A 23027-nucleotide genomic window follows, 5' to 3' on the forward strand; every position below is an offset into this window, starting at 1 on the left:
CACAGTGTTGAGACTACATTGATGCCCTGGACAAACTAGCAATGGACAAAATTGATTGAAAACCACTGAGACTTGCGATTCACAACAGGAAAATGGGAGCTAGGGAATTTGACTCAAAAACTGTACACTATATAGTGGTCTTGCATAATTCAAGGTGAAAAGTACTGTTAATTCACACTGGATTCTTTTGGTCTTCATCAATCTCATATGTACAATGGAAAATGCCAAGAGTTTACATGCATACTAAAATACAGATAATGCAGAAATATTTTGGTTCTCTTTCCATACACATATGTAAAGTAGGCTAAAATTTAGCTTTCATCTGCAAGCCCTTCTACTAAATACCACCACATGGAAATGATGTCATGGAATAATTCATAAACAGTCTATATAGTTTGCCTCTCCAAGGACAACAACCTCCATTATGGGAAGAAACAGGGCAGCCAGGGGCTGGCATTTGCATTGGATCGCCCAGAGGGTTAGAGGAGCAAAGAGGCAAGGCATGCAATAGTGCAGAGAAAGGAAAGACAACAGTGGGTTAAGAAAAAGATGCTTAATAAATGGATTGATGCAAGAGGAAGAGGTCTGATGGGCAGACAAGGTACAGGTTTGACAAAGGTAGACTGCAAGGATGAGAGGGAGGTAGCATGCATGTGGGGAAATCTCATGCAGATTCTATGAACAGTTGAGCTATGAGCTGATGGAAGAAAATGAGAAAACAAGGATGCTTTGGAGACTGGGTCCTGCTGACGAGAAAAGCAAACACAGAGAGAGGCTTAAAGAGACATGCTGGAAGCTGATTATCATCTCAGGAACCTGTATTCATTTAAAGTCAAAGCCTTCACGCAACACACAGAGAAGAGAAGTTATAGATGGGCATTATAAAATACCTGCTGCGGCCCTTTGCCCATGTTGGAAACTCGACTGCTACCGACGTGATGAGGCAGAGCAAGAAATAAGCCTATTTACCAAATAAACTTTGGCAGTGCGTATAAAGTTACTGAATGCAAACAACAACAACAAAAACCATCAAACATAAAAGCTAAAATTTGCTAAATCCTGGAAGTTACCAATTTTCAAGGTAACTGACAAAGCTGTCATTAAAAGAGTGAGTGAAGTACAACAAAATTATGCATAATTTCACAATGATAAGAAACAACGTAAGGCCCTCCAACGTTGCTATCCCAATAACAAATAAAGGGTGCAAGGCTCTGAATGCAGATTTGGTTTGAGGAAGGTGGGCATGGAGCAAATTGGTTCCTGTCCCACTGTTGCATGAACACATCCTAGCTAAAGGCTGTGCATTTAAGAGCCTGGGGAAGGAGTCCAATTCCCACGCAAACTGACCCAGACTAGAAGTTCCAAATTAAATGGTTTACTTTGCAAGTGAAGGCCTTGTATAAAATGTAGTCACATCCCAAGGCACAAAAAAACTAATAGCAAGAATCTGAACATTCTTACTCAGAAGTACCGGTAAGTCCCCATATGTCATGGGGCTTACTCCCAAACTGATATTTAGGACTACAGTTTAAAGATTTGTAACTCTCTTTGTTCAGATGCATAGTTTTTTACCTATGTCTCTCTCATCACCCCAGCTCTCTATTCTCTGCCCACTATTGAACTTTTAAACTTTCTTGGGCAGGAATCTTTTCTTTTCTTTTCTTTTGCTTTGCATATAGAGAAAAGAAACTGCACATTGGTGGTGCTATATAAATTACAATATCAGCTACAACAGGAGCTATGTGAACCCTACCGCTATAAACACATTTCCCACACATTTGTGTCCATCCATATACTCAAGGATGTTTACCTTATGCATTTCCCCCCACATTGTTCAGCTATTATACAATTAATAAAATGCAAACATACTGTGCATTTACAAGTGTACATTTTGTTCTAATGGAGAGCCAAAGTAACAGAATTTAAATCAACACTGCAAAAATAAACTTCTAAACAAAACTATATATTGAAGTCAAATTTTAAACAACAGTGAAGACATATCATGCTGTTAGAGGGCCATTATGGCTGTTTTGACTGTTTTCAGATTTTAAAAGTGGTTTTCTTATTGATGTTTTTAGTGCCCATGGAACCTTGGGGGGGGGAAGAGTAGAATATAAATGTAAATAATAATAATAATAGTTTACATTCATAAGGTGTAAGCCTCAGGCTTGTGAGTTCCTCTGTCACTTCTCTAGCATGACCACAAGGAGGAAAACATCTCCTTCCTGCTGTTCAATAACTGAGGTTTATCATTAAATTAAAAAAGGGCAAAGAGTGATTAAACTATTGTTTATTGAAACACACCAAGATGAAAAATCACAGTTTGAGACAGGCTGGGATGGAACAACTTGTCCTTCCGGACATAAAAAGGAAGCAGGTGTTTCTAATCTCCTCCTCATGGTTGTGCTAAATGACGTGAAAAGATGAAGGACCAAGTGAGAATGAGGCTCGTTCACATAGTGCTAAACTAAAGTTTAGTGTTACATCCAAAATGAAGTCATAATGATAAACACAAATAGGAAAGGATATTTTCCTGGTTTTTCTATACCCACTCTGTAGTCTGTGTAGCTTTTAGATGGGTGGAAATTGAATATAAACAGAAGATTTGCCCTCTCAAAAGCAATAACTTTGTTTGATTCATGTTTTTCACTCACGTAAGCCTGCAAAAGATAAAAAAGGTAGATTTAGATGCTTACTAAAATGATTTTGAACTTAAACCACATAGAAGTAGGGCAATATGTATACCATCATATTCAATTCAACCAAGGGTTTGTGGAGATGAAAGAAGTTCATGTAAGTGACAGTCTGTCATGAAGTAACTAACTTCATATAAGAATTCAGATTTTAAAAAGCTGGGTAAGCTATAACAGAAAAAAAAAGGAATAACGAGCCTGCTATAGTGCTATATATTTCACTTTAGCTATTGAAAGTGGTGGTATGCATATCTGTGGAGAAAATCCACCACAATGACATCTGAGGAGAAAATTCTTTCAAAGGCCCTGTTCTTTACTTCACATTTCTTTTTAAGTGTTCTCTGTTCCTTCTTGCTTAGGCCAACAGCTGGATTGATGGAGATTTATGGCTGCACAGAATTTTACTTTTGACATGAATCTTATAAGCAGTGTCTTTGAGATGCTGCCTGTGTCACTTTTGAATGCTTAATCAATTTCATGTCAATTTTGCTCAGGAGAGGGAAATGGGAAGTATGCTGAGTGAAGAACCTCATTGCTTAAGAAGAGAGGTGTTTGGGGGTGTTGGGCGGTGGGAGGAAGGAACATCCGAAGCAATCCTTCAAGTGGCACACAATACTCTAAACAATTTCAGTTCACTATATATTATACACACCAGAAAGAAATTTTGTTTTATAAAGTGGTGCTTGCTACATGTGCTATTTCAGAGGGCTATTTTGCTTGAACCATGCATGAATTATAGAGGGCTAATTTCCAGCTCGGAGAAGGCTAATGGGTACCTGCTATGTCACTGGAAGACAAGTGCTTGGCATTCACACTGAACTGGGGCAGCTATTAGATATTAATATCAGAGTTGAATGTTGGGGTTTTAAATCTGTACTGCACCCTGTATTCAGCAAGAAACTCAAAATTAAGCACATACAATGAGAGTGCAATCCAAATCCATTGATATTTGCTGCTAGAAGGGGTTAGCATATGAAGGGAGTGGTCATCCACCAGCCTTTGATGTGGGGGCTCTGTTGCGGCTGCAAAAACCTTTGCTGAAGTGGCAGAAAGAACAGGAGTTAAGAAACTGCTGCTAGCGGTGCTCCTACTGGTGGTATTAGATGTAGGGATTCAAAGTAGGGAATGGGAGCAAAGCAGAGCCACCAGTGGAACCACTGGTTTCAAAGCTGCACCATCACTGTGAAAGAAACCTGATCTGTGGCCCTCAGCTACGTACATCAAGCTGGAGATGGCATAGGGACAAGAAAATTCCACCCCCAACCATCTTCCTCTCTAGCCAGCGTGAGCAGCAGAGTTTGGGATGTGGCAGTGGATCTCCGCTCTTATGCTTTTGTAGCCCAGGTTTGGATTGCTCTGTAAGTTGAGTGATGGTGAAGGTACAGTAAAAAAAGAAAAAGTGCAAGAATTAACAACAGGGAAACTAAATACAATTAAGGGCAGATGCAGGAAAGACTCAAGTTTTACTAAAGCAGGAACTCTTGCCTCTGTTCAAGTCCCACTGATTCAGTGGGACTTGCGATAAGAATGTATAGGATTAGGCTGCACAGGAATACTGGCTCAGAGATCAGAGGTCTGGTTTAAAAGTTATATAGTAATTGACCTCATGGTGCTATTTTTCCTATACGGGCTTTTAAAATCTCTAAAATAATCCTCATTGACAATGTGCTGTCTACCTATGTTGCAAGAGAAAAGCAGAACATTTATTAATACTGTAACAAACAATTGGTAGAAGCACCAGAACAATTTTGTACTAGTGCGTGGCCAGATAGGCTGCGATGAAAATAAGAACTAACAGAGTCTACTATAACACCACTGGCTATTGCATATCTGCTTTGCATGTTAAATATGAAAAAGGTATTAATTTCCAATGCAAAATCTGATTGAATCAGAAAAGCAACAAACCATGGATGGTACCTTAGACTAATTGTTTACCTATGAAATTAATTTTCATAAGATGAATCATTCTTTAAAGTTCTGTGGTTATTTTACTGCTGCTGCTTCTCTCTTTCTCCCTGAGTTATAGAGCTGCAAAGCTTTCCAAAAAGTCTCTTGTGGCAGCAACTGTGATAATTAAAAGCTGCAATCCTATCTATTGTCAACACAAGTGCTGACACAGTCTGGGAAACGTGCGTAAAATAGCCTGCAAGGTAGAGCAATGAATGCATACAGCTTGTTAGTTATCTTTTGTTCCTTTAGTATCTTCAGCATCCTTTATTTCTTCATACTTATGTAGCGCTCCTTTACTGCTCCAACCAATTCATATATATTAACTCAGTAACATATGTAAGGAAGATCAAGAAGGCTAAGGCTGTGAGATATTAAGTAGCCTTAAGCAAGTCCCTGAGTTCATGGCAAAGTGGCATCAGAACCAGGGACTCGACACCTAACATTCTTAGAACCATGCTTCATATTATGTTTAATCTATATAGTGCAGCTGTGTCTCTCATTTTTCTTAAATTAATTACAGCTGACAAGGAGGGATTGTTGTTGTGATTACGGCTGGGAGAAGAATTCCATCCTCAGCCATGTCTCCCTTGAAAATTGTGCACCACCATGTAGCTTGAGACTTAGCAAAACAGCCCTCATTGGTGCCAATAAGCATCCTCCCAAGCGGAAGTTGATCTAAGAAAAACCAGAGTGATTGCTGCATGCTTTTCATTACATGTCACATGTCGTTTAATCCTGAATGAGCTCCCTTAAAAACATAAGGGGGTGTCAGGTCAAAGGCTCAACTAGTCTACCATCCCATTTTCCATAGTGACCCACCAGATCCCACCAAGAAGTACACAGGCAGGAAATTAAGGGACTCACCCCAGCACCTGGTATTCAGTGGCATACTGCCTCTGAACATATAGTTGCCCATTTTCCAACCATACCATGCACATAGGGCTGCACCACTGATTTCATGGTCATTTATTCACCCCTGTCCCTTTCCACATCTCTGTGGCTTAAATTATGTTGTGTATAATATGCCACTTAGTTGTTTTATGGACTAATAGCAGCAGCCTCTTTCTCCTAGATAAGGCCTGGTATTCACATTACTCTCACAGTATGGTAGCCAAGATGGTGGAATAATGAGGGAAGGGCTGTACCAGGTGGGAGGGGCTTATACCATGGTTCCTCCCCAAATCAGCATCCAAGATGAGCCAGTGTCAAGGAGTGGTGCCACAGAGATGCCCTCTGACACTGATATTGCTGACACTTACCAAGATCTTAGAGCTGGGCAAAGGTGAAGTTGGGGATGAGAAGACGCACTGACAACAGTAGTGCTCCCAGCAATGTGCCTGAGCAGTCCCAACCTTGCCACCATCCTGCATCACACTGCCAAGCGGCAGAGACAGCAGTGTTGGGAGGATAGCATTAAAAACTGGTTCAATGCTCATGTGGGGAACAGATTCAATATGGCTTCTCCATGACACACAGGAGTTCGCATGCTACCTTTTAGGTGGGGGAAGGAGTAACACGGTTGGGTAACATTAGTATCAGCAAAGATACTATTCTGTTCCTCACTACCCTGCCAATGGAATAGCCACACTTCTACCATGCTGTTCTAATCACTGCTGGTAGGTTATGCAAACCACCTGCAGATATCAACATTTCAGCCGCCTTTTCTCCAGATGTATAATTAGCAAGTCTTTCTCCACTGTGTGGAACAGATGAAAATACTTTTAATAATGGCATATAAGTAGAATTTTTGACTCAATTGTGAATGGTTGGATGCAATGATTTCATCAATTTTCACACTCAGTTGCTGCCTGATTTTCAGGGTTCTCCCTTCAGCCCCTGCATGCCTCTATTCAGGAGAGCTCCCCAATTTCTAGCATATGATTTGCAGGAAGCTGCCAAATGCAAGAGAGAGATGCAAAGTCACCTTTTGCCTATTCCCTTCCACCAGTATTTGAATACCTCTAGCTTAAGTATTTTACAAATAAGGCTGCATAATATGAAAACAGTCAAAGTGTTCCTCATTTAAGTAAATTACTGGGCAACATGAAGCTTGCTAATGGGAGCTAAGAATAGTAAGAAAGCAAGAAATGTAGCACAATAACTGAACCTGGCAGTGAGTTTATTTGCAGTCTAGTTCTAAAGTTAAGTGGAATATTGACATTATGATGACAAACATTTAACAATTTATTGAAAGCTAAAAGCATTTTCTAAAAATAAGCACAGTTATTATTATCAAACAAATATGTCAAAATAATTTAAACATTAGATGAAATCTAGACAGTTTTATTACTGGGCATAAATAAAATAAAATATATCAAATGGAGGGGAAAGAAAAGATCTTTCTTTTCATGGTAAACAGGAGACTGTTTTTCATTGTTATATGAACACAACATCACCACTCATACGTTTTGAAAATATGTTAAAAGGAGAAAGCAGAATATAAGAAATTGTTTTATTTTCTTTTCAAATGCAGTTTACTATTAGAATTTCAAACATACACAATACTTGTGGCAAATGCAAAAAACTTAATGTATATAATTTACCGGAGGTGATGAAAGCCAGCCAAATCTTTCTTCCAACTTGTTCATATCTCTGTCGAATTCATTGAGGAATCGATAGCGAAGAAGCTGATCATCAGCTAAATGAAACTGTCTCCTGGCATAATGGTAGCTTTCATTATTGCCTTGTCTGGGAAAGTCTAACCATTCTGGATGCCCAAACTCGTTACCTATATTAAACAAAACAAAGATAAAGAGATACAATATAAATACGTCTGTGATAGTTAACACCTCTCCAAGACACATTCAAATGCATAGTTCTTAAAAATACATACTTAAACTATTTTTCATTAAATATTTTTAATGCAAGATTTCAGGTCTTTGAACCAGGAGTGGGCAACTTTCCAGAGGCCACATGCCAACGGTGGAGGGTCAAGACACCACATTTTTTAAAAAAGACAGTGCTGACTCTGAGAGTCCTAAAAGCAACAAATGATCCACTAAGAAGATCAGAGACTAGACAAGAGACTACTGGGTGGGTGAGTGTTCCATTGTCACCAGAGCTGTGGACATTGAAAAAGTTGCACTTTAATCATCCTATGAACAGCTGAGAAGTGAAATCTAAAGTAAAAAAATTGGCAAGTGGCTTGTTTGACTTGCCTGCAAAAGTATTCTAAGCAATGTATTCTCTCCCATGCTAGCTGACTCCAACAACATCTGGAGATCCCAACATGGGGAGAACTGTGTTACATGACGTTAGAGGGAGGAATCTTTCCTCCTGCATATTTCAGACATTGAAATAAAGTGTGTTTTAATCTGAGGATGTTATATAAACCAAATATTAATGTATGATCAGGCCAGCACATTTAACAATGTTTGCTTTTTGAATCCAACAGATGCATTAGATTGGTTGGCTTCTCCTCTTGCCCACAAACGAGCATCAGTCTTTCCCAATTTGGTGGTCTGCAGATGTTGCAGAATTAAATGTCCATCATCCTCAACCACTGACCATGCTGGTTGGAGCTGATGGGAACTGAAGTCCAACCTACATCTGAAGGGTACCAGGTTGTGGAGAAAGACATCTATTTCATAAACTCAAATAGAAAGACAACTTGGAGAGGAATGCTAAATTCATGCATGGAGTTTTCATTTGAGCCTTCCCTGAGGTTTTCATAATTAGGAACCATAAAGGAAAAATACAGACAGTTGTGGGAGAATCTATGCTTATAAAAATATGTTTCTAAACACTGTTCATACTAGCTAGAAATATTAGCTAGGCCAAAAAAAAAAATCCATCATAAAAGAAAGCAAAAACAAGGCACAAAACACAAATAGTTTTGAATATTGCCACTTTGTAAATGAACCACCAAGCAGCAAATTAAATTTCATCTTGACATATGCAGCCATTAAGCTCCACATTCAGAAAAAAGCAAACCATCACAAAACACTAACGTAAGTATGAAGTACTGTGCCTGAATCACAGAAAAACAGTGAAAGTGACCTTGGGCTAATAATGGATTGAAAATATGATGAAAATGTTGGGAGAGTATGATAGTGAAATTTGCATCAAATCAAAACAAGAATCCTCATTATATAAAAATGGTATTATATGATGGTATCCAAATTCAGATGGGTGCTATATACAATGTATGCACACATTCCTATCTCATGTGTGCTAGGTAAGGTTAGGAAAGACTTGAGTGGTGTGAATGAAAAACAACATGTATTTTGGAGACAGGTATAAAAGACAAAAGGTAGCTTAAATAAAAAAAATTTAAAGTCTTGTAGAATTTCAGATCAACGTAACATTTTAGCCTTAAAAAGAATACACTCTCAGGTTTAATCTCTGAAAAGAAGCATGAGAAAAATGTAGTACACATGGATTGTCTAGAAAATGATGCTGGGAGAAGCTACATTAGGAGGGGAAGAGGAAACAGGAGACAGACAGTGGCAGAGATGGTGATGATGATAATAATAATAATTACTTATAATTTCCCACCCACCTGACTGGGTTGCCCCCATCACCCAGGGAGGCTTCCAGCAAAAATACGAATAAGACAAACAAAAATACAAATAAAACCTCGCACACGGTTACTCCAGACTAACCATAAGTTGTAACCAAAGTTTGTCTTTGGGTTTATGGCTTAGGGCTTATCCAGGAAAACTAGATGACAAGGCTGGGTTTGAATGATAAACTAACCAAAAACAACAGCTTAGCTTAGTGTAGCACAGCAGCCAGAAAGGAGCAACGTGGCTGTGATCTCTCCCAGATCCTGCACATTTGCACTCAACCATGGTTTTGCTAAGCATGAAATGTGAACCAGGCTACTGAGTTTAAACTTAACTGTGATTCTGGCTGTTTTGAGAAGTAAACACTTAGCCTTTCATGCCTAAACTTTAGCCTGAAATGAACATGCTATATGCATGAACCTTGCGCTTGTCATTGCTCACTCACCTCTCCTCATTCAGCACTGACACAAGGAGATTGGGAATTTTTGTTTCCATTTCCCAATGAAGAATCACACCCAACTGTAATTAATCATAACTATAGTTTATTGACGACTTCATTATACACCATTAGTTGCCAGGCAAAAATGTTCCTTTTAAACCAGGCCTTTGGTTGATCTGATTGACATCCTATGCCCTTTTAAAATGTGGCTCTTTTTTTGGGGGGGGGGGGAGTGTTGCTGGGTTGTTTTTATTTTGATTACCGGTATATATATTGTGGTTTTTATTATGTTGATCTTGTTCTGTGAACCGCCCTGAGACCCTCCGGGTATATAAATTCAATAAATTATTGTTATTGAAAGTAGGCATGACTAAACCACAGTTGCCCAGGCTTGGACATAACAATGAACTACGGTTAATTAAAAATAGAACCCAATGCTTCTACATTTCCAGTGGCTATTCCTGAAGAGCAGGCTAAAGTGAGCAAGGCTCATTCTGATAAAGTACAGTTTAGCTTTAAGTCTGAACAAAGCACCTGTAGTCTTTATTCTGCACTTGGCCATTAGAAGATTTAGCAAAATAATGAAAAACAATAAATATCCTTTATAAGAGGGAAGATAGTATAAGACATAATTTTATTTTTATTTTATTAAATTTGCACCCCAGCCTTACTCCTAAAGGAGCCCAGAGCAGCAATGTGGTGTCAACACTGCTCCCCACTCCACCGCTCCAAAAAACCCTCACATGCCAGCATTCTGGAAGCCCATGTGTTATTTGTAAGATGCAAACACATAGACAAGCTAAACCAGAATGCTGTTTCTTCAAGCCAATACTACAGTTCCCTGGAATGCATGGGCACCACAGTAGGTTTTTATCACAGGATCCAGCCAATGGATAGAAGCAATATCTCAGTACTTGATGCAGTATTTTCAAGCAGAAGGCCCTAGGTTCAATCCCTGGCATCTCATCTTAAAAGAATCAAGTAGCCCACCCCCAACCTCTCTCACCACCTAGGGAATATAACAAGTAAATAGAAAGAGAACCCACAAAGTCTCACACGTACAGTGGTACCTCAGGTTACAAACACTTCGGGTTACAGACTCCGCTAACCCGGAAGTAGTACCTCGGGTTAAGAACTTTACCTCAGGATGAGAACAAAAATCGTGCGGTGGCAGCGGGAGGCCTCGTTAGCTAAAGTGGTGCCTCAGGTTAAGAACGGTTTCAGGTTAAGAACGGACCTCCGGAACGAATTAAGTTCGTAACCAAAGGTACCACTGTACACTAAGTAGAATACTAGAAGCATTCCCACCCACCCCACCTCTTTCCTTGTCTCACAACAAACGAAGCTGATCTGTAGAAGACACAATGCATGCATTTTTGTAAACTAAGAAATCTTTAATAAAACATATTTTTTTAAAAAATAACCAGGTAACAAGTGATGTGAACAGTCTCTGCCCACTGTTAGTCACAGCAGGGAATACTGTGACAGATGGACAAACACACAGCTGCTTATGTGGTTGTCACTTACAAATGGTAGCCTTCAAGAAAAATATCTGCAGGATTCTCCTTTTGTTTTTCATTTCTTGCACAACCAGCAGCTTTAACAAGTGGGTAACTGAAGATTTCTGAGCACTAAAGTACTATTGGGATTTCTTTCTCAGTAATTAATTTCTTTTCCTCCCTCCACTTCTATGTAAAGGTCCAAACTATAAATTGACAACGAGCCAGCTGCTACAAGTGATGGAATGTGAGACAACAATACTAATTGGGAGTGGGGGAGAAAACTCCATTAGCTTAACATTTTGATTAGTAGATGCTTTTATTTCACAAAACTATAATGAATATTAATTTCACATAGGAATTAATTGAAGTATACCACTGTGTATATGTGCATTTGTGAATTACGATTTTCTATGCAGACATCAATGAATAAACTGATATATTAAAAACAGCCATGCTGATGCGCAGTTGTAAGGGAATCTGTGTATTAGTGTTGGCAGTACATGGTGCTGGCAATTTACCAGTCATGGATTTAGAAGGTATACTAAAAATACATTTAAAACTCTTGCATAAAATTACAGTCCTTTGTTAGTGCCTGTTAGGACTGTGGAAAAAGATGATCATCTGGCATCTTGGACAAGTAATGCTCTGCAGTTCCTTTCATGCCATGAGCTAAGGGGATCTTTTTAAGGAACACATCTGGGTCCCTGAAATTTTGCTGATTCTATAATGCTTGCATTTGTAGACAACCCTCTTACCCCGGAATATGCCCAGGATTCAAGGCATCCATTATCCTGAAACCTGAAAGTGAGCATTTGGCCCTGTTGACCAGAAAAGTCAGGAAGATTATTAAGGAAGGCTATGCTTTTTGTTATGTTTTTGTCTCAATGTAGACCTCTATTGTAAGTAAGCTACCAGCATCTCAATAAAATTGTAAGTGTTCTATGGATTGATACTAGCCTAAACAGTAGGATTTAGAAATGAATTTACCTAGAGTTGAAGCCAAGACAGAGGCACCTACAGTGTGTTGATGGAACATACCAAATATCTTTGAATCTAGAATGGCCCTCTAGTGCAATTTTCCAATATCAGGTTATGTTTCCCAGAGGCTGCAAATTTAAAGCAGGATAAGGATGGTTCAACTGGCAACACCTTTACAAGTGATTTAGTACTCCTGAAACAAGAGGCACTTATTTTTGTGCTTTAGAAAATGATGAGTGTTTATTTAACGCAGCCACAGTGCTGAAAATACAGAAATCGTTACAATTCAAGAGCCAAATGATTTTGCATTGTTCTTTGCTATTATCGTCATATAGTTCTTTAAATATATAGTTAACATGAAAAGCATAAAGCAGCACTGATCTGAGAAAGCAGTTCATCTAGAAATGCCATCAGCACGTCTACATAGCCCGGGGATCCACCAGATACTTAATTATACTACAAAGAGGACTGAAATAGGTGTCAAAATTGACAAGCAACAAAGCTATCTGGGAGCTTCACAACTTGGTGCAAAAAATGTGCAAAACAACCCTGTCAAGATATTCCAGCAAACTCCCCCAGACTAGCTGGCTCTAAAAAGAGCCATTAAACTTGTCATTTTTAAAAATAGAAAACTTTTGAACATCCCAAGTGACAGATGTCAAGCTTCATGAATGCATTAATATTCATGAAGCAACAGACATTCAAAATTACAAGCCAGGATAATTTATATCCTGATTCTTATGCCGTTGCAACCCACCCCAAACCCTCAGACACGAAGCAACTACTAAATCCAAACGTTTTATATAGCGCAATACTTCACACTTATTTCAAAGCTGACATGGGGAAGCGATACATTCTTGTTGATAAATAGAGTTTACCACTGTCTAAAAGGACTATGATGACAAAAAATGCGTCAGGGGGAAGAGCAAAGAAATGCATCTTGCGCCAGATGCAGGAAGTTTCCCAAACGGAGGGAGCATTCAATCCCCTTAGGGCCTTTAAAGGAAATTAGTTTACTGCATGAAGAATGCATAGACTTTGTGGAGAATCCCAACCACTTTCCCCAAGATAGTATGACAGTTGTGGGGAAATCATATTTCTCCCAAGCACGCCATCTGCTACTTGCTGATAAAGGGAAGACATGATTTCCGTCCCAGCTAGTGCAATCTGTAGGGCTTTATGGATTGTGGTTCTGCAGATGCCAAGGGCATGTTTTGGGTAGTGTCTCGCTATCACTGGAGACCAGAGATACATCCTCTCCCTTCACCACCACCCTGTATCTGAATCGTTTAAAAACCTTTTAAGGAAAATAATTTACTTTATTTATCTTGCCTGCTAGAGGTTAACCTCTCTCCACCACACTACTGTAGCAGGAACACTCATAAAGACTTTTAAAATGTAAAACAAAACTAGGTAGATATTTTGTGGGCATTTTTTCCTTCCGCACAATTCAGCAGCATACCAAAGGTAAGCCAGTTAGTTGCAAAAGGTATTTCATTTCTAATTCCAACTTCACTAATAAAGATATGGGGAAATCCTTAATAAGTAAGGCTTGCAGTTGGAATGTGTCCCAGATTCTATGAAACCACTGCTTAATCTTTATAAATCGACAAACATTTAAAGCAATATGCCAGTGCTGAACGAAAACATGCTATTTCAATATGACTACCATTCAAACAAACATTTAAAACCATATTTCTACAAGTCCAGGGGGCAAGAGAGAAACACTACCGCTTAATGCTCATAATGCAAAGAACAACTGATGACTAAGGCTGCAATCCTATATACACTGGCCTATGTTCATATTATTAAAACTTATTCCGTCACTTTTTTCTTTTTCTTTTGCCAATGCAACCCAAATTGACTTACGATAATGAATAAACAACATACGTTAAAGGCACCATAGAATAAAGCACAGAAAAATCTAAAGCACATTCTTGTTTTTAAAAGGCAGGATTATTGGTCCATGCTCATCTATACTGAAATGCAATGGCTGTCTAGAGTTTCAAACAGGAATCTTTCACAGCATTATTTAGATGCTGGGGGTCATCTAAAAACATCTGCTTACTACTGGGCTTTACAGGCAGTCCTTCCTCTGAAGATGCTTCACATGTTTTGAAAATAGCCACCATTGAACACAAACACCTTTTGAGCAAACATTCATTGGCGTATACTGCACCAACAGCTCACGAATTAAACAATGTTTCAACCAGGTATAACTTTTTAAAATAATTATCTTAGTTATTATTTTAATTATCTTAGTTAATGATTCCCTTATGGGTTCAGTCAGACAGTTTAAAATTGTGGGCCCCTGTGTGCAGCCCTCACTGGGATCCTGCTGAGTATGGAAAATGGTAAGAGCCACTATTTTGTCTTCTGTACATGAAAATTTGTGTTTGATCACACAGAGTTCAGTAATAGAAGATGCCATAATGTATCTGCAGATCCATTTCTGTGCAAATGGGCATGCAAGAATAGAAACAGATAATGTTATGACTGTCATTTTTTTTCTACCATGTTGTTGATTTTAGCAAGGCGGGTAAATATATGTAAGTATCAAGTAATGTGGGTGGTACTAGTCATGGAACCGTCATCTTGTACATACAGGTACACAGTGGAATGAGTCCCATAAATTAAAGAGCCTGGTCATTTTTTAAAAAATCCAGTGTGAGCCAGAAAGCATCAATGCAAAAAACTGCAACTGAGTCAGTACTAACATGCCATTTAAAAATGCCACTCTTTGTCTATGATACAAACTACTCTGTTTAGTAATTAAAAATATAAAAAACTGGAGATAGCATTTGTGTATATTCAGTGTTGTCAAATATATTTTCATTAGCTTTGGCAACTGCATCACCCCAGGAATATCTTACAGGTAAAGAGCACTGCACAAACTCCCATGAAGCTCACTAGGTGAGCTTGGGCCAGTCACTTGCTCCCAGCCTAACCTTCCCTACAGGGTTGTTGTGAGAATAAGATGGGGAGGAGGAAACATGTATACCCCCTTGAGCTCCTTGGAAGAAACTGAGATTTGAATGTAATAAATAAAATAAACACGTGAGTCTGCCTGATACCAGGTCAGACTTTTTGTCCATCTAATTCGGTATAATCCCTCCAGCGTTCTCCAATCTACTGCCCTCAAGATATTTTGGACAACTCCTATCATCCCTGTCACCTACCATGAACTGAGGAACACAGTTCGCTAGTGTCTTTCACCTGATCCAGTCCTTTTAACTGGAGATTTCAGGGAGGAAACTTGATACGTTCTGCAAGAAAAGAATGCTGTCTACGACCCTTATTCAAGGCCCATAGCACTCATGAAGCTCTCCTAGCAAAGCAATCTATGCATGGACGTCTTCCTTCATTTAAGTCAACAGTTAGCATCTCTTACTCAGGAGCTTCGGGTATATATTACAATTTGATACACAATAGGCTCTGGACTGAATGATATGCCTTTTAAAATGTAAAGGGGGAACTCTTTTTCCATTTCTTTTATAAAATTCTTGCATTTGATGAATACATTTATCTTACTGAGCAAATGAAAATTGTCCAAATATAGCTCCCCTACATTTCGGAAGGAGATGCCTTCTTTTTCTAGAACTACATCAATTTCAGCCCTTAGCAGAAAGGCATTTAAATTTTTATTGTATTCTCTTACCTCTCAGCAAAAGAATTTACAAGGCAAACATTAAATAATTCTTCATGGATATTCGAAGTTAGATGACATATCTGTATAGTATAGAGTAGCACAGATAAAAACAAAACAAATGCTTATACTGACAGTAAAGAAAGACATTTTGCCAAACCAATCCTACTGCTTTAGGATGACTGCTGCAATAGGGATGGGCTGCACAATGAGATTGTGGGAAATGTGCAAAGAACTAAATCCATATTTTGAGTGCATCTTAATTTTATCAAATACAAAGTTCAAAACTACTGCAGAGAAAGAAAATTGTCTATCTGCAATTACACTCCACAGGTATTACTCCATCTGAAAAGACAATAAAAGGAGCCTATAATGAGATTTCTAAATATAAGTGCAACAAAACAACATGTATAACCAAAACAAATGACCCATGTTGCATGGATATCAGATGAAGCTGGACATCCTATTTGATTCCTTTCAATGTGTCATCTTGTCAAGATGTATTTCAGGAAGAAAAACCTAAGCACACAGTGAAAATGTATAATACATCCATTTGCAGGAATTTACATGGCTCAGCAGTAAATACAAAGTACAGGAGAAGCTGAAATATATTTTCTTCATCTATTTTTTTTAAAAAAACAAGAACATGAGATTTTTAGGCAAAGCTGTCCCAAAAATGATTGCTATAAATAACAGCAAGGTAGAAGTTAAAAGCTTGAAATGCTTTTTTCCCTTGCCAGTGAGGGTTAGAGATAGCTTAAAGAAGTTGAGCAAATTTGTGTGTTTTTAAACATATGTGAACTAAAGCTGCTCCCATTATTTACAAGGGTAAAAGCTTATCAGTTTACAAGATGCCCAATTAACTTACTGTTTTTAATTCCCAACTTCTTCTACATTTTCCCTTCCAATATTTAATATAACAACTATTATAGTGTTGCAACACTTTCAAACACTTGTGACATTGCCTAAAATTCCAGGAGACAGTATGAGCAATCCATATAATTATGGCTAGAATTAATCACCAGAAAACCAGGCGAGAAGGCTCATGCATTCAATGAGTTTTGCAACTTATCACAGTTGGTGGGCAGTCAAGAGAAAGTAAGCTTTCTTAGTCCTAGTTCCTGTTCTCAGAGAGTCCCGGATGATATTTGACTTTCCCAAATTGACAAATGCTCTCAAAGCGCCTCAGGAAAAAAGAAATAGGAAACATCTCATAAGGGAATATCTCACTAGACTTCCAGGCTCTGAGAATCCCTAATGTAACCCCTTGGATCCTAAACTATGAAAGCTTCCAAAACAAAATTGCAATATAGTTTTAAAACCAAGCAGTAGCAAAGAGTGCAGAATGTTACCTTGGCTATAATTTTTTTTAACAAAACAATGCGATAAAACACTGTATTTTAACAGGATTGGAGGAACCTTTATCCAAGCGTCTCATGCAATGCATGTTTACTTGGAGAGAGACAAGAGGGAATACAAAACTTTGAAGCAAGTTAGAAGCAGGGAGATAAAAAGGGGCAAAGAAGGGTCGGAAAAGAGGTGAAATGGAAGGTAAATTCATACACTGACAGCCAAGGATATTGAGATACTGTATCAACTATTTTACATAAGGACTAACAGAACGTTATCGCGTTCAGTCTCTGTAGGCAATTCTGGTGGAGTGTATGCTTTTTACATGATGCAAACCCTTTTATCTTCTTTCTTCTATATCTTTGACAAGGAAATGCTTTGAAGAAAGAGCATTAAAGGGTTTTGATGAGTCACACGATGCGGTTCTGTTAAGTGACATTAGTCCATTCGCCACTTTTCATGTAATCAGGTTTGCTACAGAAAGACGAAAGAAAAATCGGGGCCATTTGTTTTCCTAACACAGCTGTTTGATGGAAGGTCCCAAATAGCGAACTCCAATGTCACTTGGGCAAATTGTATATTCAGCCCATGTGTTTCGGAACAGAGTTTTGTGCCTCATCTGCTACACTCACAATATTTACTGGACAATTTCGTCTCTAGCATGTGCCAGCTTTTTCTTTTCTTTTCTTATTTTATCATTTTTAGACCATGTTTCAGTACAGATATAGATATATTCCCCCAAGAGGTGGTGATGTAGCAATTAGAATGCTGGAATAGGACTGGGGAGACACAGATCCTGGCTCCCACTTCAGGTGCCCTTGGGCCAGTCACTTACCGTAAGGATAAAATAAGAAGGGGAGAATGATGCATATGACTTTCGGCTCCTTCAAGTAAAACTGGTGTATAGATGTGATAAAATAATAATGAAATAATGAAATGAACAAACAGACAACACATATCCAACAACGTGCTCCCACAGCACATTTCCCAGGGTCCTATTCTACTGCACTTACATGCAGCACACCAAATGAGATTCCACAATGGGAGAAGTATGGGATATAAATGTTGACATTTCCATTCCACCTTAAGGAACAGGCATGAGATTGTTGTGCGTCACATGTCTGTTTACATTCAAGCACAGTATGCTGGGAACTTCCGTTTGTGTATAGCTTTTTGCTGTTCTCTCTGAGACGACATGAGAGAGAGACGACATGTTTCTTTGTTCCTATTTATGATTAATAAATCTGTAGTAATAGTATGACTTCACAAGCCTCACGCCTATTCTGTGTGCGCAATACACTCTGCTAATAGCGTGCCCTGGCTTCTGAAGTCCGGGTCGCTGATCTATGTCGGAGCACGGGCCGATGGAAGGAGACAACACAGCTGGGGCTTATCAGCTGGCCTCCTGGCCCTCTGCATGTCAACAATAAATGTAAAAGGGAAAACAAATGATCTCACACAGTCAGCCCCGCAAATAGTCCCTCCTACATTCAGGTGGCAGGTTGTGTCTGAAGGGAGAGGATGAACAAGATAATTGGAGAGACACAACCTGCTCAATGCTTCTTTGTGGGCTTCAGGTCAACACTATCCTGTGCTATTGCTTGAACATGGAACTGTTTACATGGGGCACTCCAAAAGTCAACCTCAGCTACATGCAAATAAAGAAACTATTATTTTTTTTAAAAAACCATTGATCTCTCTCTCTCTCTCTCACACACACACACACACACACAAACACACACAAAAGATGTTCTTACTTTTGGAATTAATGGTTGAATCATAATCATCTACCACATCTCATTTTAGTTCTCTTTTCTTTTGAGTTGCTATTAGTCAGTCCTAAATTTATGCTCTCTCCTTATATTTCCCTATTTCTCAAGTGGGTCAAAATTGCGGTGCTCTAACTTGATAATACATCAAATGCTTTACCAGTGGTCTGCTACAAACTTGAAAGGCTTAATATCTTGTAATTGCCCTGCAACCCATACTTATGGCTCTGTATTAATACAACATGAGTGTGCACAGAACATACAAAGGCAAAACTACTGCCCTATAAATACAGGAACAAAACAAGAGTGGGAGGGAATGAAAAACACAGTCATTTGTAGGAAGGATGGCTCTGATCAGAATTGCTGCTGTGGATAAAATTATCCTTTTTTTGTAAGTTCAAATGGCAATATTTTCTCTTGCAAGTGGGAGCAAAAATTACCAGGTGAACTTCTATTCATGAAAAGAAACTGCGATAAAAAGTTATAGCAATAAAGATGGCAACAAGCCCGATAGTTACAAAGTTTTGCCAAAGCAGCAGATGGCCCAAATATAAAATAAGTTTCCTCACATTAAATTCAGATTCCATTTAAATTAATTTGGCTATAATAATTTCTCTGCTTCCCCCTCCCTGCTTAGAGGGAAAAACAGTTTTGAACATTTGTCTTCTAAAATTCTAAAAAAGCAAAACATACACTGTCACATCGGCTGCAGTATTCCCTTTGAAACACACAGAGACACACAACTGCGCAGTGGCAAGCATAGAGCAATCAAGTTACTGTGAAAAATGGCCTTCTTTTAAAAAGGTATACTCAGCTGGTGAGGAACAATTCCTAAATATCAAATAGAAAGCAGTTTTGAGGAAGAAGGCTAACCAAGGACAAAATTGCCGACTCCTGCTTAGACTACTACAACAATAAAGCAAAACTTGATGTAACAGGCCAAATCACAGAATACATTTTTCATTTCCACTTCATCCACCCTATGTTAGGCTTTAAAAGAGCTGCTTAACTCTTTTAACATTTGTTCTTCACTAAGCATTTACCAGGGGTGTGCGGAGGTTGGGTTTACATTCCAGGCATTGCACCTAAAGCCAAACTCATGCAAACTCAAAACACATTGTGTGTAATGGCAGCTGGGATGGCCAAAGTCTTTGTGGGCTCACCGTATTTAATCTTCGGGTTACCTTTGCTTTGTTGCATCATGGTGACTAGTCGGGAAGGAAGGACCAGAACATCTTGCTCTGGCTTCATTCAGCAGTCTGGTATTTGTTTTGTTTATCAGGATTATAGTAAAAAGGTAAAGGTACCCCTGCCCGTACGAGCCAGTCTTGACAGACTCTAGGGTTGTGCGCTCATCTCACTCTAGAGGCCGGGAGCCAGCGCTGTCCGCAGACACTTCCGGGTCACGTGGCCAGCGTGACAAGCTGCATCTGGCGAGCCAGCACCAGCGCAGAACACGGAAACGCCGTTTACCTTCCTGCTATAAAGTGGTCCCTATTTATCTACTTGCACTTAGGGGTGCTTTTGAACTGCTAGGTGGGCAGGAGCTGGGACCGAAAGACGGGAGCTCACCCCGCTGCGGGGATTCGAACCGCCAACCATACGTTCGGCAAGTCCTAGGCACTGAGGTTTTACCCATAGCACCACCCGCGTCCCTTAGGATTATAGTAAATGAAAGTTATTCTATAAAGATGAATGGCATTTAACTGAGGAGGGCAGGGAACGAATAGCAGAGAAACCAGACATCAGGTCACTGGAATGATGACTAGGAAAGTCACTCTGTCACACACACACTGTCAAGCCTACTGGAAATTTCAGAGAGAAGGAAAGAAGGAAAGGCTTAAGGCTTACAAGGAAATGAATCCGGCCTTCAAACTCCATAGCAACCAATAGAGGATAACTCTTTATGATGTTACCATGGCATACCTTCCAAATATGGCATGTCTCCAGTACATAAGGTCAAAAATGCAGCTGATTATGCAAAGCTGCTCAGGGTGGAACTGATTATAGCATTTCGCCTGAGGCCATTTGTGATGCTACTGAGTAAATATGGGGAGGAGAAATCAATTCACTTCATTGCTTTATCCAGAACAATTAAGAGTGGCCAATAAATTAATAGATTTGATGTGAAGAGAATGCAACATTGAGTTATTTAGGATGCAATTCTAAACTCACCCACCTGGGAATAAGCCTGACTGAATTCAATAGGAGTTACTTCTGAGTACAGTGGAACCTCTATTGTCGAACAAAATCCGTTCCAGAAGACTGTTCGACTTCCAAAACATTCAACAACTGAGGCGCAAAGGGCTGCTGGCAATTTCTATTGAGAAAATGGAAAAACACGCAGCGGAAGCCATTTGACTTCCAAGGCACATTCGAAAACGGAAGCAATTACTTCAGCGTTTGGGTTCAGAAACGTTCAGCTTCCAAGACACTCAAAAACCAAGGTTCCACTGTAAATGTGATTAATATTGAGTTATTACGTAGGATCAAATATGAATCGACTTGGTAAGCCTTACTTCTGAGGAAGCATAAGTAATATTATCCTGTTAATCTTGTTGGCATTAGCAAGTGACTGATACTCTTTTTAGAACATCATTACCTTTCGAAAATAGATATATGAATTTTGGAATGGAGTACAGCCTACCAGTTGTTTGGAGCACACCATTAGCCATACTGGCTGGGTCTGATGGAAGCTTGAGCCAACCTCTGGAGAGCTACAGGTCCCATTCTCACCCCCTCCACAGTAAAACATGAAAGAGATACAGATTATTTAATCCAGAAATGGTGTGATTATTGTCACCTATTCCAAAATCTTCCTTTATGACTCTGACTGGGAATAGTGGTATCCTCACTTTATTTGCACGTATCTAGAGCAAGTTCTATCCTTGAATCTCAAGAGATTAGTAAGAGCACTCACAACAGAAATGAAAAGTTAGGCATCCGAAAAATACCGCTTCTGAACAAAAATCTGTGATGGGATCAAAACCTAGGCTGGAAGCCTTCCTTGGAAAATGCTTTGTGCTTGAAATACAGGAAATAAATTGCTTTCCCCCCTTCAGCGTCCATTATGAGCAAAGTCAGTAATGCATACAAAACCATTTTATAAACTTGTTATAAAGACTCACTTCAGAGCCTCAAAAAGAAAATGCTTATACATAATAAAATGTATTTCATTGCAATCTGCTTTCTCCCTTATGAGATGCTTTAGAATAGCTGATTTATAAAACACAGCTTTTAAAGTACACCATAATTACATAAACTGATAATATTTTGAATAAATTTATAGCAATCAAGTTAACTACAGTAAGAGTGCTTTTATTACATATTCTAGATTGTTACATATTTAATGGCTCATTGAACAAAGAAACAATCATTTTATTTTTTTTACTTTCTTAATACAAACAGTAACTGCAAGCAATAAAAAGGGGAAGAAGTGCTGAAATGATGAAATATCATCTATACAGTGTTAAGTAAGACAAAATTCACCCCTTTAAGATCTGGATACCTCTTAAATTGTACGCAGGCTGAAAAAAATGATGTTATTTATTTATTTATCTTAAGAAAAGAGAAAAACTAGCTATATGAATCGGAAAAATCAAGAAGAGAGACACAGACAGTGCTGAAACTGCATAAAGCAGTGTCCTCTGCAAGACAACTGAAGAGGAAGAACTTCCCTCAGTTTAATAACAAGTCTCTTACCTTGTGTTTAGCTCTGTTCAACACTCCAGAATGTCACTGTTCCTAGTTGCACAGTACTATAGGGATAGGTCTAGTCTAGTCTGGTGATAACTGAAAACATTTAATAGGCACTGCCTTCCTCTTTCATTCCCTTCAAGCTCTATCCAGGGCTGGTATAGCTACTGATAGGTTAGTATGGTTGACAGAGGGAGTTCCCAGCATGGGAAGAAAGTGAGGTGCCCCTTTGTGCTGGTCTTTTCGTGCCAAATGGGAGTATTCTAGTGATGCCTGCGTAGAAGAGCGCGCACACAGTTTGAGGTGCATAAGTGTTCCATCCTAAAATGAAAACTCATTTCTTGACTATAGCTCATGGATAAGGAGAGAGCCTAACCAGGATGCCCGGTTTGGACCACATGCTAAGCCAAACCTTGGCTGAGCTGATATACCACACTAAGCTAAAAAAACCAGTGGGTTCCAGTAAGCAAGGTGGGTTCCAGTAAGCCACTGTCCG

At 39.0% G+C, this 23027-nt stretch overlaps 1 protein-coding gene across 2 annotated transcripts in view; it reads right to left on the minus strand.

Moving 5' to 3' along the window:
- Positions 1–23027, minus strand: part of GBE1 (1,4-alpha-glucan branching enzyme 1) — a 150894-nt gene that overhangs the window by 23701 nt on the left and 104166 nt on the right. For both annotated transcript variants that reach the window (XM_081907874.1, XM_081907873.1), the window contains exons 13-14: positions 7187–7371; positions 2530–2660 (exon numbers count right to left, since the gene is read on the minus strand). In XM_081907874.1, coding sequence (XP_081764000.1) covers positions 2530–2660; positions 7187–7371 — 316 coding nt within the window. The remainder of the gene's footprint in view (positions 1–2529; positions 2661–7186; positions 7372–23027) is intronic.

This window comes from Podarcis melisellensis, assembly GCF_964234715.1.
Source record: "Podarcis melisellensis genome assembly, chromosome: 4".
Taxonomy (NCBI): Eukaryota; Metazoa; Chordata; class Lepidosauria; order Squamata; family Lacertidae; genus Podarcis; species Podarcis melisellensis.